At 38.3% G+C, this 17,547-nt stretch overlaps 1 protein-coding gene across 1 annotated transcript in view; it reads right to left on the bottom strand.

Moving 5' to 3' along the window:
- LOC114454681 (collagen alpha-2(V) chain-like) overlaps positions 1-15,192 on the bottom strand; it is a 46,901-nt gene extending 31,709 nt beyond the window's left edge. The window contains exon 1 of the mRNA XM_028435303.1: positions 14,923-15,192. Coding sequence (XP_028291104.1) covers positions 14,923-15,043 — 121 coding nt within the window. The 5' untranslated portion in view covers positions 15,044-15,192. The remainder of the gene's footprint in view (positions 1-14,922) is intronic.
- Positions 15,193-17,547: the final 2,355 nt, after the last annotated feature.

Here is a 17,547-nt window from a genome sequence, read left to right as displayed (position 1 = left end):
TACGTAACGCGGCCATGGTTTTTGACCCGCCCATTAAATCCTGAACACAGAAATTGGAAAGTTTTTGATATCTCGCTCTACAGTTAAATTATAAATGCTTGAATGGCTTTGTACATGTTTTAAGGAAAACATTTATGACCCATTTAATGTGTTTAGAAGAAAATGGCTGAATTAGCTTTACATGGTCTTTAAAGGTATGAGTTCTGACTTCTGTTGGAAAGAAGCTTTCTCAGCATGACACACAGTCCTACGCTGGACGTCTCTATATTTATTTCCGCAAACATCGTTCGTGCCTGTGAAGTCATGTGTCACATTAGGACCTTGTCTGTGCATACGGGTTACTTCAGGGTCGCATTACCTTCATACTCCCAACTGATTGAAGGTGCATTTAATATGGAATATGAACAATCACACACACACAAAAAAAATAAAATAAATCAGATTTTAAAAAAAAAATCTGAATTGTGCATTAAGACCTGCAGTGTGAATGTAGCCTTACTCTCTGGAAACTGGCAAAATCTTTGACCATACCTAAGGTCCTGAGGTCAGGCCAAAGTTCAAAACAAGGGCGGTCCAACTTTTCTATTATCTTCTCAACTTCATCTATAAGTTCCTGCACTGATGACTACGGTGATGGACTACGCTGCCACTCACTCGTTGATGATACACTTTACTCACTTCTTGGATGTTTAGGGCATAACATATCATTTACAGTTAGTCAAACACTAAGAACTTAAGAGCTGATTCACCTTCAAGACCCATCGGTCTTTAGTCGTTTCTTCCATTTTGAACAAATGAATTAAAAGTTAAACAAAAAAAATAAAGAGATTGATTACTTGAACTCAATCCTGCAAATTAAAACGACGACACGACAGTGCTCATTGGCACCTAAGCACTTAAATTGTTGCTTCGTAGTGTAAACACAAATCTGACCCAAACTCATGTCAAATACAGGATTTCTAAATGCCCTGAGGATGATTCCAGATGCACATTGATCACGTGACCTAAACACCTTGTCAAACTGCAAACAGAAAGTCCAGCAATGAGTTGAACCACCTGGTAAAGCCTTTGCTGAGCTGAATCATATGGACCAGTAACGTGCTTGCTTGTATCAACAAGAGCTGGTATTCGGCTTTATTGCTTCCTTTGGGGACACTATTGATGAAAGATATGTCATAGCTTGGAGACCTGTCCCCTTTACAAAACAAACACTAGAAAATCAGTATAAAAAAATAAAATAAAATAAATAACGTGAGTACTGGTAGCTTTGGATGTTTCTGTTCTACCCTGTTCTTTACTTTTGTGTTTGGCTTCAATAAACTTTAAATCTCCCATGTTTTTGCAATTCTTGGTTGAATTATTAGTGCAGGTTATAAAAATGTAGAAATGTCAGAAACTTTCATTCTCCATTACCAAACCACAACCACATTATCTGATAGCTTGACAGTTGTTTGTTGCTTTGAAAATCTGCCATAAATTTGAGACAATTGAAACAAATAGTTTCTTGACCACAGCATCTGTTAGTGAGTGGAACAGATAAGACAAAAAGTCAACAATTGTTTAAATCGTTTACATTATGGGCTACACAGGACTTTTTAATGAACACAAAAAACTAACTTATCATATATTAATTCATTAAATGTACTATACTTAGAACAACAACACTCGATAATTTTTTTTGACAGAAAAAAAGGCTATTGATCATAGACTGTTTTTACAAATCATATACATTATAATACTGTGTGTGTGTGTGTGTGTGTGTGTGTGTGTGTGTGTGTGTGTGTGTGTGTGTGTGTGTGTGTGTGTGTGTGTGTGTGTGTGTGTGTGTGTGTGTGTGTGTGTGTGTGTGTGCACGCACGCGCGCGCGTGTGATATAATAATTATAATAATGGTATTGTGCTATGGATGAGGAGAGGAGACAACGACAAGTTAATAATAGACAAATATTTAGGGGAGAGGATATATATATATATATAATAAAATAAATCAATGGTAGTTTCAACATGGATTATCGTTTTTTAGATATTTTCCATTATATTTATTTGTGTGCACACCAAGTAATTTATAATAGTTCACTTTTACAACACTTTATTTTTGTTTTAAATTTGTTTTCATTTTAATTTAAATTTGTGACCAATATGCATGTTGATTATATTGCATAATTATGACTAAAAACACTTTGGAGCCTTGCTTATTGTGAACCCTTAGTTTCACCAGTTACTATGGCCTCTATTCTACCATCTGGATTTTACACGCCTGCAGTAAAAACGCTTCTCTCCTGCACGTATTCTCCAGTCCAGGTTCGCGACACGCCCACCACACCTAAATCAAACAAAAGCCCGTAGTCTGATAATCAAGGCGGTCTGAAGTAAAGGAGGCAGATTGGCTCATGATGTCATTTTTTTGGGGCTGTCTAGAAATCACGGAACATGGCGTTTTCCTAATGCTTGTAAATGATAAAGTGCACTTTTCATTTGAAACGCCTTCGTTGATAAACAATGTAACAGGTTGATTTGACCAGATTACTGTAGGGTGAAGATCGGACTCAATTTTCTGTCTGGGCCACAGTTAAAATCTCTCTTTTTGACCTCATATTAACGCCAGATTAACGTTTGTTTGTGTGGAAAGCCTGATTTTATTGACTTCTTACATTCCTGCATTCAGAAATGATCAGCTCGCATCATCATCATCATCATCAATGTTTCTCTTATTTACTCTGTACTGTGAGCAAACTGTGGCTTTACGTTATACACAGTGTGAAAAAATTTCATTTACCAAGCTGCAGCAGCTGACGCGCGCACCGCAGCACACAGCTGATCAGCTCCGCGACACTGCTGTCACCCCCTTCCAGGACAAGGAGTGAACAGCACGGATAAAATATAATGAAATGTAAGACATTTTGTCCCATTTAGAACTGATAAATGTGAACGTATTAGAAAAGCTGGTGATCAATTCTTTGGCGTGCTTGTGTGATGTCACCACAGTGATAGGGTCAGGTTGAAATACATTCTTTCTGGGAGTCTCTGCTGCAATATTATGAGTCAGTGTGGCTTCAATTATAACTAAGTCCATATTTTGAGTGCAATATAATGTTTCACCATATCAGGGCGCTGCACTTATTCCAGGTTCAGAAGCACGTAAAAGGAAAAGAATTTAAGCAGACGGGACAATACGTGCAAGACCAGATTTGAATGGGAACGCCCACATTTCAGGGCTACTCCACCCAAAGTGTGTAACTGGGATGAAGGATTTAAATACAATCCAGTCCAATTTATGTATAAAGCACTATTAAAAACTACTCAGTTGACCAAAGTGCTGTACAATAGGGCAATAAAAATACAATTATAAATACAACGGTACAGTGGCATCACAGAGTACAATTGGAACAGTAAAAGTCACCTTCACCACTGGTTAAACACCAAAGAGAACATGAGTGTCTTTTTTCAAATCAATTCTGTATTGGACTGGGGGAGAATAGCTCACAGCCAAAAACAGCGAGATAAACAATGCTAATGTGAAGGGCAAAGGAGACTTTAAATAACACTTTCAATGCATTCAGAATATTTGCATGACTTGGAATAAAATTCATACAGCTAATCATAATTTTCTCAATCAATGGGGAATAAAAGACATGGAACAACAATAACATCAAACTATGATAATGCTCATATAGAGCATATCTGAACATTTCTTACACTTCAGAATGAACAAATTATAGATTTAATCCAAATCTTAAGTAACATTAAAGCACTATTGACTATTATAAATTTTAAACAAGTAAACACCTGGGTACTTTATTGACAAAAAAAAGCAAGTTGCAGATTTCCAAATGTGATTCACTGTTTAAGCAGAAGTTTTTTCCTTACAGTTAAGTCTAAAACACGATGTCTGCTCAACATGTGGTGTGGTTTCATTTTGCAGACCGTGATCCAAAATGACCTTCCTTACTCTGCCTTGTCTTTGCATTATAAAAAATCAGAAGAAACAAGCATACGAGGACATCAGAGAAGAGTTCATGCCAAGAATTGTCCCTGTTCAGAAACAATATCATTATTCAGTAGAGTTTGGATAAGAGTACACTGTACAGTAACCAATAAACAACCACAAAGCAGGAGAGATTTATTGCCTCCACATATCGTCTGACCTCAGCTCTCCAGCAGTCGTTTTAGAATCCGTTTCCTCTTCTCAGACCAAATGGCTGCCAGAGGCAACATTTTCTCTTTCAAATCCCTGATTTTTCTCCTGCCTTAGCCTGTTTTCTCTCATATCCTATTCGAGCCTAGGTCCAATCTCCTCGACTTTCTCCCTATCCCTATCAAAGCACACTGTGTCCAAATAGGCTTCTTCTGCACGCTCCTGTTTTCTGTCAAAATTCTCTGTTTTCCATTCCAGTGCGTCTCCATTTTGTTGCTCTACAAGCTTTTGGAGACACGCAGCTGCTTCTGGCATTAACTTGACTTAAAATGTCAAATCCAACTTGGCCTCGAACGCCTTCCCACAAATATTTACATTTTAGAGCTGACTGCAAAGACAACTTTCACAATCTGGTGATCATTTAAACAACACAAAACACGGAAAACAAACTGAAATGAACTGAAAAAACAAAGATTACAGAAAGAGTCAAAGGTTTGACAGATACTTGTCTTGGGGACATCACGCCTCATGTTTAAAGACAACATACAAATTAAGAGTTAAAGAGGGAGTGAGACTGTACAGAGAATTACACGCACATAAAGTTAGTTAGGTTAAATAATTATCCCTCATTCATTTTCATACTTTCTCCTTTATAGATAAAACTGTGTTAACCCTTTAACACCTGTAATATCAACATCTCCGCCTGGTTTTTCTTTTGCTTATCTTGAGATAAAATGGTCAGTAAATGTCATATGAGGAAGTGATTTGACTCTTTTCTCCATAACACTTTTTTACAGTTTTTTACAATTCATTACATGTTCTGCCAGTGTAATATCAGTTTAAAATGAAGAAAAACACAAAAACAAAATAGATTTTTTGAGATTTAGTAGGAAGAAAACAATAAAAGCTCAAATGAATAACAAATTTTTGTACACAATTTAGAATGTAAAAAAAATAAATGTTTCCTTGTTTCTAAATGTGCAAAATCAGGTCATTTTATGGCAACTATTACACTCTACTTCTTCGTGGGCTTTTCTACTGAGGGGAGAACGTGATTACCTTCATTTTTGTTAAGGTAATTTTAATGTGCGCATACCAGGATGTGTCGCCGGCGACACGGTAAGTGCTAAAGGGTTAAAAACAATTGGTTCTGTCCTCTTAGTTCAAGCATCAGAAATTATTGCACTAATTTGGCGAAACAGGAAAAAAATTAAACCGTATTACAAAAGTTGGAGAAAAGTTCAGTTGTGTGTCATGGAGGAAGACAATGTGGAGCATCAAAGCACAATATATGAAAAGAAAACACTAAATCCAACAAAGAGGCAAAAAGAAAAGAATGAATGTGAAAAGGAACAGAAATGTAGCTTTAGATTCAGCCATAGTCATTCATTGATTAATGTTGCAACATTTGAAATTGGTTTTTATGGTGAACTCCACATTTCCCTGTTACTCACACTAAACAGCATCAGACCTGTGCTAAACGGAGGAAATACCACTTTGGCTCAGGTTGTCAGAGGTGATGGAGAAATAAGTGATGAGTGGAGAGTTATGTGTGAAAGGAGGAAGGTCAGGGCCGAGGTGGTTACGTCATCTTTGTCGAAGCCCCTGAAGGGACGATTTATCACTTTCTCTTCATTGGTAATTGAAACCCTTGAAGTTTACTGCAGTCCCTCCATTTTTTCTGGTAAACAGTGGAGACGTACTGAGACAAAGAGAGGCCATGAGGTTAGGACAGTGCCCTGGGGCCGTTCAGTGAGGGCAGAATAACAGGATTATTAGTTACAACAATCAAAGACTGACTGAAGGTTACAATACATCATTTAAAAGCAAACTGTAGAATTCCACACCAAGAAATGTCACATGAAATGTAACACAAGAGTTTAGAAAGAAGACTGACATTTTGTCAGGGTCACACTTAGAAAACTATGAATCTTAAAATTCTATTCAATATAAAGTAATGTTACAAAGAGGTTTAACAACAGAACCAGAGGATGACATGTCCGCAAAGTAGAAAATACATAATTCAATTCTATCAGAAACAAGTTGTTGATTTAAGTGGTGATCAGTGGCTTACAACTAAGCGATCATCCATATTAATGAGCTGTATTTTCATTTGGCATAAACTATGTTGAGAAGATCATTTTAAATTAAGCACAATATGTTTAGTCACAAGACTGAGCAGAAGGAAGTATGTGAAACACACTAATGTCAAATTGAAAAGTAGGTGAGATTATTAGTGAACAGTTACAGAAACAATAATACAGTATTTATCTATGAAATGTATCAATTTTGTGAAAACAAATCCAGAGTTAAGTCACTCTGGGCTACAAGTTTCATGCCCAGTTCTTAAGATGCATTAAACTGTTTGGTTTGCATTCTTTTCTTATGAGATACCCTATTGGATGCTATTGGTTAGAGAAGATGCCTATCCAACAATTTAGCCAATCAGAGTGTGTCTGGTGGCTCGTGCTTATTCATTTATAAGTTGATGTTGTGTTTTAGAATCTACGGTATTTATCTATTTATTGTATTCATCTACTTTTTGTTTAAATAACTGTATTTGGGCTTCAGCTCCACTATCTGTCCATCATCTTTACTGGGTAGAAAGTGGTTCTTAGTCCTGGTCAGAGACAGTTACTCTATTAGACATCAACGCATTTCCTATATTGTGTTAGTTATTATTTTTAGTATACTGGTGCATGCATACAAAACTGTCCTTTTCTTGTATTTTTTTTTTTTTTTTTTAGATATTTCATCCAAAAATGGCTTTTCATTTTTATTTAAGCTCCACTTAAAACTAAGTGAGAAAGCAATCTGTACACACATGCAGTCCACAAGTCACTTTCACCATTTAATAAAAAATAATGCTGTCAACTTATATACCAGTAAATATGGTTCTAAATATGATATATAAACGTAAAATTCAAAGTTTACCATATGTATTTGGCTATATTTAAACATTTTAAGCCATTTACATAGAAGTAAAAGGAATTGAATAAATAATATGCAAATTATACTCAAATCCCCTTTACCATTTACAATAAGCTCCTTCTTGAGAACAATATAAATACATATTTACAGAGCATTCTTTGCTACATGATGACAAAACAAAAAAAGCACCTGTATTATCAATAGACTAGCCTGCATTATTAATTATTTTTTTAAGACAGGATCAGACTGATGTGATGCCGTTTTAAATCCCAATGTTTAATTAAAGTTGTTGTTAGATGTCAAATGTGTATCTCAATGAGAGAAAGGAAATTCCTGACTTCCTCAGTTGGAGTGAGACCAACTTTGTTAAAATGTACATAGAGTTCTCAGAAGACGAAAGACATTAAGAAAAGAAAAGAAGTGAAAACCTGTCCTTAATCTTTTCTCAGGAAACTCGCTGGCCTGTTTTTCATTCTGAAGATCTAACTTTTCAGGATCGCCCCTTGATCCAATTTCTCTTTCTCTGCCTAGAGTTTTTTTTTGCTCCCTCTGGCCAACAGCTGGGTGCGTAGTGTTTTCTACTCTATGCTCTTCCCACATTATGATGAAAGGATTAAAAGTTTACTGTGCTTTATCTCAGAAACCATAGAGGCCTTACTTTGTAAAGGTAAACAAAGGTCTAAAGACTGACGTGAGGTGCAACGTTGTTTGGATTGTGTAAACTTAACAGATTTGTTATGGTGAGTCTTTGACTTGTTGATTCTATAAGGTTTGAACAATGAATTGATGGACTTAATGGAGGAAGGATTGAAGAAAATATCCTTTCAGTGGGTGTCAAACCTTTTAAAAGTAACCCCTTTCTCTTATTTCTGAATCTGTGTCCGACTACAACATTTTCAGAATCAGAAAAGTTTATTTTGCCAAGTACAGTTTTAAAAAACAGCACAGGGAATTTGACTCGGTAGTCGGTGTGCAGAACAAAAACAAAACAAAACGCAAGCCAGCAACAGTAATAATAATGATAGGTATAAAGGATAAGGGATAAATAAAGGATAGATAGAGGATCAGGATAAGGGATACATTATTTTTTACTTTTATCATTTTTTATTTTGCTTAGAAAAGTATTTAAAATCAACTATAGAGCATAATAATGGAATGAACCACGGACTGTAAAAAGAAGGGACGGGACAAGCTCCACGGTGGAGTGAAGCTTTTATTTTTAGAGCTCCCCCTGCTGACTGGCTGTAGTATAGGTCATAAACCCCACCTCCTCATTGATAACAGGTGGGTCAAACTGTAAAGTTAAAAAAACCTGTCACATCATATTTTTCCAAACATAAACTCTGCTGTGACTCATTTTTCTGTGAAGTTTATTTTAAATACGTTATTTGAGGTTGAAGAACAGGATTTTGTGTCATATATGACAATGATTGACAGCCGCAGATCTTGCGTAGCTCTCTTTGTGAATAACAGTTACGTCGTGAAGGAAAGCCGAGAGGCAATTTCACTTTCCCATTCAGTTTTTTTCATCTTTTTTTAATTGTCAAAATGAGTTGTTCTGCACTAAACTGTTCTAAGCTTTTGGTAGAATTTCCAGCGGGAAATATACTCGTGTTCTTGGTATAGCTGGGCTGCGGAAGTCATCAGGGCAGTACGCTAAATGGGCGGGGCATGGTACCAGGGCTCCTCCCGCCGGACCCTACTGCGCAGACTTTGGCTCCAAATGACGTCAAATTTGCAAGATGGAAGCTCCCCAAGCTTTTGGCTTCAAGAACGTTGAGTAAGAACAGCTACAGTGCACACCCACTGGAATGAATGAGTGATACAGTAATTTAAAGATTCTCATTTTGTAAATAAGTGGAATGAAACAGTATTTAGTGCAGTGTTTCTCAACTTTTTTTGCATCGTGATCCAATTTTGATATCAAGAATTTTTAAAATCCAAAGACATTTTTTTCTAGAATTAGTTTTTGGTCATGTTTGAGCTCAGATTTTTATTAATTAATTTTTTTTTCCTTCTATTTCTGCATTTTAGTTTAACTCGATTTATGTTTCACAAAGTGAAAGTATAGAAATCATTTTAAATTTTTCAGAAATTTCAGGCGACCTCAAAGTTGAAAAACACTGATTTAGTGGCTCCTGAAAGACTTATTTTTAGAGTTTTTATCATTTCTGGTCATCTTACGCCTGGGGCGGGACCAAGACTGACACTTTATTTGTTCATTTTCCACTATCTCTCTCTCAAGTTCCCCCTGTAGTGCCATTGCGTAATCTTTAATGGTACACATACCCCCATTTGAGAAACACTGATTTAGATTCTTGACTAAAGCACAAAATGCTGGTTTAATGTCACCCATATGTCTAAAATTCTAAATCTAGCCGACTGGCAATAACCATAGCTGGTAATCAGAGCTGTTGCTGTATACACATCATTTTTTCCTGGTGTCGTAAACAGCTGGAGGCCAGAGTGGCTGCTGTGTGAACGTTGTTTTCCTCCAACCTATGTTTTTTTCTCTAATTTAGGCCACGTTTGTAAGCGCTAACTCTTTTGCACTTCTTCGCAGCAGCCTAGAGGTTAAAGGCCGGATGTGAGTCACCAGCTCTCAAGCAGACATTTCCACATGTCATGGGTCTGGCTTAAAGAGAGACGCTTGTGGTGGGGAACGATGACTGGACCGCCAGCCGCCAACGGCCAGTACAGACTCAAATTGTATAAGAAGAATAGCTTCTTCTTTTCACTGACTGTCTTTCTTTCCTATTAGATGTGTTTTCAGAGTTTTACATAAAACCATAAAGCCATAAATTCCTCCACATACACCACAATGGTTAATATGGCTTCTGCTGATTTAGTGCTGAAACACTAGCAAAAAACCCAACAATAGAACGTTTGTTGCAACTGTTCTACACTTTTTCCTTTTTCCTTCAGCTCATAAACTACTCAGAGAATCCCCTCACTTGACCTCATGATGTCAACTGTACATTCTTTGCTATGACCTGTAGTTCCTTGGAGGCTAGTCTTATGCAAAGCAGTATTTTCACATTTTGACAGTTAACCCTCATGAAGGAATCTGCTGCACAGCCCCTGAAGGACCACCTGGATTGCAAAGAACATATGAACATATATGAGGAATTTGCCCATAAAGTCAATCAGCTGTCCAACAAGTTGTTAGAAGCCTAAACATAACTTGAACCACATCGCTAACCCCTTTGTCACCCACCAAAACCCTTCTAAGCTCCACTTGTTCACCCTCAGCACATGTAATGTGCACAAACTCAGCTACAACTTAGAATTTAGGTTGACCCACAACCTGCAATTATGGCCGACGGTCAATGTTTTGCGGCATTGAAACAAGTGAGCGAAATACTTGTGAATATTATAGACATTGCTGTCATTGAACAACTTTTCCACTTTTAGGTCAAAATCAACTACCGTAGTTGATTCTAAGTATCGAGCACCGAGGGGCTTTGGGGTCACTTCAGTTTACAAATGAACTGTATATGCTAACTAATTAGCAACAGCAGCTAATATCAGATTGTGCTGAGTCCCAATTTTTCTCCATAACACTACAGAGCAAAAACAACTCCCTCATGAGACACACATTTTACTTGTAATTACAGAAAATGCTCACAGCAGCCTTTGAAGAAATCATGGGGGGAACGGGAAGAATATTCTGAGCAAAAGTACTACATTGCACCTACAGACCTTCGATACCAGGAAAACAAGGCCTCAAGATCTTATTAAAAAAACTGTAACCAGCTGTGTCAACAATCATACATCAGGGTAATGGCACTGGAAGAGATGCCAATTGCTGCCCTTTGTAAAAGCATCAACACTGAGGTTATGTTGGTTTTAGGATGGCCTGTGTTAGTTTTTAATTGTCAGTAGAGATAACTTTAGCCTAAACGCTAACAGTCCCTATTTCTGTAAAGAGGTACAGCAGAACTCTCAAGAGGACACTTAAGAAAGACCAACTAAAGAGAACTGTTGGTTTGGCACATATCTACCAAAGAGTTAGTCAGAGTTAATACGATTTAAGTGACTCAGATTTAATTGATGCTGAAGATTGAGCTATTTAATGCTCATGTTGCGAAAATATTTTCTACATAAAGATAAGAAGTAAATTTAAATGCAACATTTCAAGTCTTACAATGGAACAAACCTCTTCAAACCTCAACAAATGTGAAGAAAATTGCAAGATTTACCGATTGTTGGCTCATTGTTCCTGTTAAAACACTCTCACCTGAATTAGTCACACCCATCAGATTGTGGTCAGATTGGCAAATCCAATTATCCACTGCTATAACTCTTAAGGTTTTTAGCAACATTTCATTACTGAACAAGAAAGTTGCAATTTATTGTGACTTAGTGTGACAAATGTATATCCATGAAGTCACTGCATTGCCACTCTGACACTCCAGTCACTTATACATGTGTTTAGCTGGAGTTCAATGTTTCGTTTGCTTTTCAATTGTTCACAGAAAATAAATCTTGGAGAAAGACTCAACTGTATAAGCTTTATTTTCTTTGTTAAAACACCTTGATGTTCAATAATAAACATTTTGTATACAAGATGTTTAAGAGATTAGATTTTTATTCAGTCTAGTTTAGTCTTTTGACTAAAATGCCAATATCCAATTACTTGTGAATCCTCCCTCCTGACTCCTCAGTTCTAAATAGACTCAAGACTCTCATTTATGTTGTGTCACATCTGGGTTTTGCATCCCTGTTCTTTTTTTAGTGGTTATACAGTGGGCTAAGGTGGCACATTGTTAATTATAATGAGATTAAGACAATTACAGCGCCTTAAAAAACTCCTCCTGTTCTGTTTTTAGTGTGTTGTCTGTCATCGTCCCACACAAACAGCTGAGAGGATCACAGAGCAGATGGCGGTCTAAGTACCAATCAAGCACCAGGAAACATGTCAGGGGGAGGCATAATTGCACATGCTTTGAACAAACAGTGGCTTCAACCTAAACCTGTAAAGATACAAAAGATAAGGCACCTCATTAGACTTTTATGGAAACCAAAAGCTCGTTAGTTTGTCATTTGTCTTTGCGAAAGGTAATATTGACACTTTGGGTTTTACATTGGCCATTTACCATCCTTTCCCTTCCAGAAAAGTCTAAAGCGTTTCTTTTTTTCTATTTTTTCAAACACTGCCAAAAAAGTTTTCCCCCCCCTCTCACATCTGGAAATCATCTCTCACCCCAGTCCTCCATTTGCTGACTGCAACAGTTGGGTTTGTACATAGTTCCTAAGGAGTGATACTCACAGACTCAAGCTTTATTTAAAATCTATCATCTCCACACTCTGCTGCTTTGGAACATCATGGGTTCATGACCACACATTTAAGTCACACAACCGATAAACCTCGGTCCAACCTGCACCTCACCACAGTGAACAATCAATCCTCATAACTGTGGAAGAAAGGAGGCATGTAATTAAGTCATAGCTTGAAAATGCAGCATGTGGTTTTAATCGAAGCCATCCGTGGACCTGCTTGTAGTCACAGGTTTGGACGTTTCTACGTTGGTAGTAAGCAGCACATTTGTTGCAATGTCAGCAATGAACAACTGGGATTCATTTGGGATGGGGTGACCTCATGTTGGTATGTTGATTTGTGAACGTTGTTGATTTTCCCCCAAAGAGCGAAAAATGTTTGCTGAGATTAAAAAAACGTTACGTAAAAAAAAAAGGTGAGAGTCTGTTACTGTGTATTTAACAGTCATTGATGTGTTGTGCAAAAAAGCATCTTTATAGATGTTTTACAACCATGTAAGTGTGAGGGAGAAGTTCAAAAACACACGTATGACTCCTCTGTCTGTCTGAAACTCTAGGCACAGGCTGAGGTTTTCTGTTTTTGGAATCACAAGCCTAATGCTATTTTTCCATGTTCACATTGTTCAACGCTGCTCCAAATACTGTTAAAACTCTCTGTTGCTTTAGTAAGAAGGGTGTCCTACTATGGGTCGATCCATCTCTAACTGTGACTGTAAAGTTGACTCTTTGATCTCACTTGTCAACTTCTATTTTCCAGCGAGAAATCTCTCTAAATATTTGGGGGCATGTGCTTTTCATCAAAAGTATTATGATGGATTCACTAGAAATTTTAAAAAGTGGATTAAACAGTTGTTATCCTTTAAAAAACACATTGTGACTTTCTGAAATTCTGAAAACCAAGTCCTTAAAAACCTAGAATTTATTCTTTTACGCTAAAAAAGATGTATATTAAATTAATTAAAGTTAATGAATTTGAGTATTTAGCCCAAAAAAAAAGGCAAGAAAAACCAACAAATTACTTATGTACAGTATGTAAGTATCAGATTACATGGTGTAGCGATGCTACATAGCATTAGCATATGCTTCATCTCTGACTGGGCCACGTCAGACAACTTTAATATGGGACAGGTTTTTTTTTAATCTTTTGAATGCAGTCAAATTCTACTACAGTTGGACATTAATCTATTTGGAATTCATGCAAACATTAATGTTGCATCCAAACTATTTTAAAACTCAGACACAAGAAGCCATTTTCTCCAGGTAGAGGTCAAGAACATTTTACCTCATTCTACCCTTAATCAGTAACACAATCACAGCTTTGTGCAATGTGACAAAATGTGTTGACATGTCCAGTGTTAATACAGTTTAAACTAGAAATTTTTCCACTTAATTCATTCCACCATTTCTTTTTCTTTTTGCCTGTTTCCCATTATTCCCGTTACACTCACTTTATTCCCACGGTCATTTCAGAACATCTGATTACCCTAACATAATGTTTTTGAACTGTGGGAGTAAACCCATGATGCACTGAAAAACCAACACCCCAAGGGATTTGAAGTCATATTTTCAACTAAGCAAGCTGTGTCCAAATTAGGCAGTTAATGTCTACCAGACCACTAGGTGGAGCTCTAACCAGTATTACGCCATTAGCCTATATTTAGCTTAGCTTTTGTGTAACACAATCTAAATTATATTGGGTATGGAAAGTATCATAGTGTAAAAATCTGGCATTGTCTTTAAGGAAAGGTATATTGAACCAAAACAGCCTAGACTGCTGTATTTTTTTCCCACACTCTGTTATGAGACAATATTGCTAACTTTTCAGTGCGGCCAGTGACATAACACAGAGAAACAAAGTGGTCCAGGTGATGATGCCAGACATCAATTTCTGAAAAAAAGCCGAGAGGTGGAAGCCCAAAAACAAGAGCATCTCAGGTGTCAGCCAGAGCCAGCTGAACACATCTGCAGCCCCTCCACTTCTCATGTGTCCTCACATCTGCCGCGAATTAACAAGCAGCCCGTGTTCTCTCTGGGGACGCACGCTGTGGTGCTCAAATTCTTTTTACAGATGTACAACGCAGTCCTCGGGGGGGTGTAAGTATCGGAGGTGTCTCCAAATTAATGTTCCAAGCTGGCAAGGTGGTGGAAAACTTCGAACACAAACCACACAGGTGGTCAAATGTGTTTATTTTAAGCACCTTGACATGACATCACTGGCAATTACTTGCACATGTCTATTGGACTATTTCAACATCCAGAACCTTTGTTTCATTTGCAGATAAGAGTAACTGTGTTGACCTTTTTTCATGAAGACTCTTTGAAATAAAGTCCATCCAAAACGTAACTAACCAACAATCAGCCAATAAGTTCCATTAATTTATCTAAACGTCAACCTCTGAAGATGCATCTTTTATTCTCTTTCTCTACATGTTTTACTAATTTTGGCAATGTGACTTGCTACAACTGTACGAGTACTTTCTCAGAACTTAAAGGCCCGCATTGATGTTTGAAGGTCAACCACCATCACATGTCACAGCCACAAGCAATTAGACGGTAAAATAAAAAGTCCTTACTTACCGCTCGTCGCGTCTTGACTTGTAACAATCAAAACTTGAGCCACGGAGACCACCAAAAAAAGGAAAGTCCTTAAATGCACAAAGCCCATCATGTCTTTCAGACAGACATGAGCCTTCCTCATGTGCAAAGAAAAGGGGAAAAGGGATGAAAAGGAAAAAAAAGGCACTGGTTATCACTGCCCCACCATGAATACAAGAGAGGCCGTCCCTGTGAGCAGCAAGCAGACCCAGCCCAGACTGTGTGAAGAATGCTGGCCAGCCTAATTTTCCTCCCCCTTTTGTCAGCCCTCTCCTATAGCCATCCTCTCACAGGCTTTTGTGCTTGTGGGAGAACTACACCCATGTTCACAAGTCAAATTTTCCACTGATCCTTTCTGTCTCTAAAGTAATTGTCTTCAGACACATAGTAGGAGATGCCAGACTAAAGATAAGGAGACAGGATTTGGATTTTTTCAATGCTGTCTTTAAAAGTGGTTGCTACACAACATCATAAAGAAGTGTTTTATAGCAGTCTTTGGGGCACAAACAAGCGTTAAAGAGAGCACAAAAATCCCTTTTTATAGGGCAGTTAACAGTAAAAATACTTTATAGCTATTGTTTGGAAAAAGAACCTGCAGTTAAAAATCAAAATCAAAAGCTTTATTTGATTACAATTCAGATGATGCTTGGCATCTTTAGTTAGATTATTCTGAGCAAAAAATGAATGCGTCGGATAAGTGTGATCGTCAATGTGGTCGTCATGAAGTTAGGTCATAGTACAAATTTAGAGAACTTTAGATTTGGGAACATCAAATTTAACTGCAGTTGGGATATAATATTCTCAAAAAGGAATGGCACATTCATTCATTCATCCTTTTCAGGGTTGTGGGAGTCAATGAAGGGTAGGTGGGGGGATGGGGGTGGTGTTTACATCCCAGTCAGCCAATTGCGGTAAAACGCCTCAAAAAGCTTTTAATGCTACCAAATATATAAAAAATGCATTAGAAATCTAAGATGGTTAAAAAAAAAAAAGACATACACCTAAGTGACTCTTTTGGCTTTGATTCAGCCTGGCAGCTTTGAGCCGTGCAAGGACCCTTGGGAGGGTCCTTGAGGGTTGATGGGAATTTACCCAACCAGTCTACGTGTGCTTTGTGGACTTGGAGAAGGCATTGAACCATGTCCTTTGGGGATTCCTGCCAGGGTTTTTCCGGGAGTATGGAGCATTGGACACCCTGATATGGGCCGTCAATTCCCTGCACGACAGGTGTCAGAGGTCCGCAATGCCGGCAGTAAGTCTGACTCATTTCCAATGCAGGCTGGCCTTGCCCTTTGTCACCGATTCTGTTCAGAATTTCTAAGTGCAGCTAGGGCGTTGAGGGGGTCCAGTTTGATGACTTCAGGATTGGGTCACTGCTTTTTGCAGATGATGCGGTACTGTTGGCTCCATCAGACCGTGACCTTTAGCTGTCACATGCACACAGAGAACCAGCACCTCCAATCAGTGTCAGCGATCCACAACCGTAAAAGGGTGGAGTGCGTTCTGCGGGTTGGGGATGAAATACTGGGCAAGTGGAGGAGTTGAAGTACCTTGGGGTCTTGTTCATGAGTGAGAGAAGGATGAAGCATGGGATTAACAGGTGGATTTTAAGGCATCTGCAGTGATGGAGTCTGCGCCGATCCGTCATGGTGAAGATGGAGCTGAGCCAAAAGACAAAGCTCTCAATTTACCGGTCAATCTACGTTCCTTACCTAACCTATGGTCATTAGCTTTGGGTCATGACTGAAAGAAGAGGATTGCGAGTACAAGCGGCCAAAATGCCCCTCTGCATTGAGAAGAGCCAGATGACTTGGCTCGGGCACCTGATTAGGACGCCTCCCGGATGCCTCCTTGGTGAGGTGTTCAGGGCAAGTCCCTCTGGCAGGAGACCCCGAGGAAGATCCAGGACACGCTGAAGAGCTGGAAAAAGTAGCTGAGGAGAGGGATGTCTGAGCTTCCCTGGTTAGGATGCTGCCAACTCAACAAGCCAAAGAAGATGAATGGATGGATGGATGTTAACCAACAAACAAAACCAATCAACAACCATAAGTTGCATGTGAGGTATAATGAAAAATTAAGTAGCCTGTGTGGCTCTACCCCTTTCTTTAAGTGACATTTAGTAATGGTTATTTCCCTTTATCTGAGGCTGCACTGTGCACCTGTTGCCCAGTAGCCTTCTCCTGCACTTTGCCCATCCTCTCCATGTCCCAGCTGCACATATGAGGTTTAGAGTAAAGTCAGCCTCTCTTGCCAGAGCATTGATGGCAAGTGTCAACACAGAATCAGTGCTGATCAGCAGCCAGATGTGCACAGCGAGGGTCCAAGTGTCCAGCTGGAGCGCTCATACACTTTGCAGCTGGCCATTTGAGGAGTGCGACAGTGGCCTCAAGTAACAGCACTTTCTTTTATATTCATTTTTAAGCCTTTATATATTTCTTCTTTTTCAGCAGTTTCTTTGCCATATAGTTCAAGTTTGTGGGTGTCTACACTGATCTGCACTGCAATCTTGGTAAATGAGCTGTAGCAGGTGAGGAAATGCATTTTTAGGCACACAAGCTATGTTGTGCTTTTTATTTAAGATCATAGTAAATCAAGCCTTTAGAATGA

This window comes from Gouania willdenowi, chromosome 21 (genome assembly GCF_900634775.1).
Source record: "Gouania willdenowi chromosome 21, fGouWil2.1, whole genome shotgun sequence".
NCBI lineage: Eukaryota > Metazoa > Chordata > Actinopteri > Blenniiformes > Gobiesocidae > Gouania > Gouania willdenowi.
This window is presented reverse-complemented; position numbering and strand designations above follow the sequence as displayed.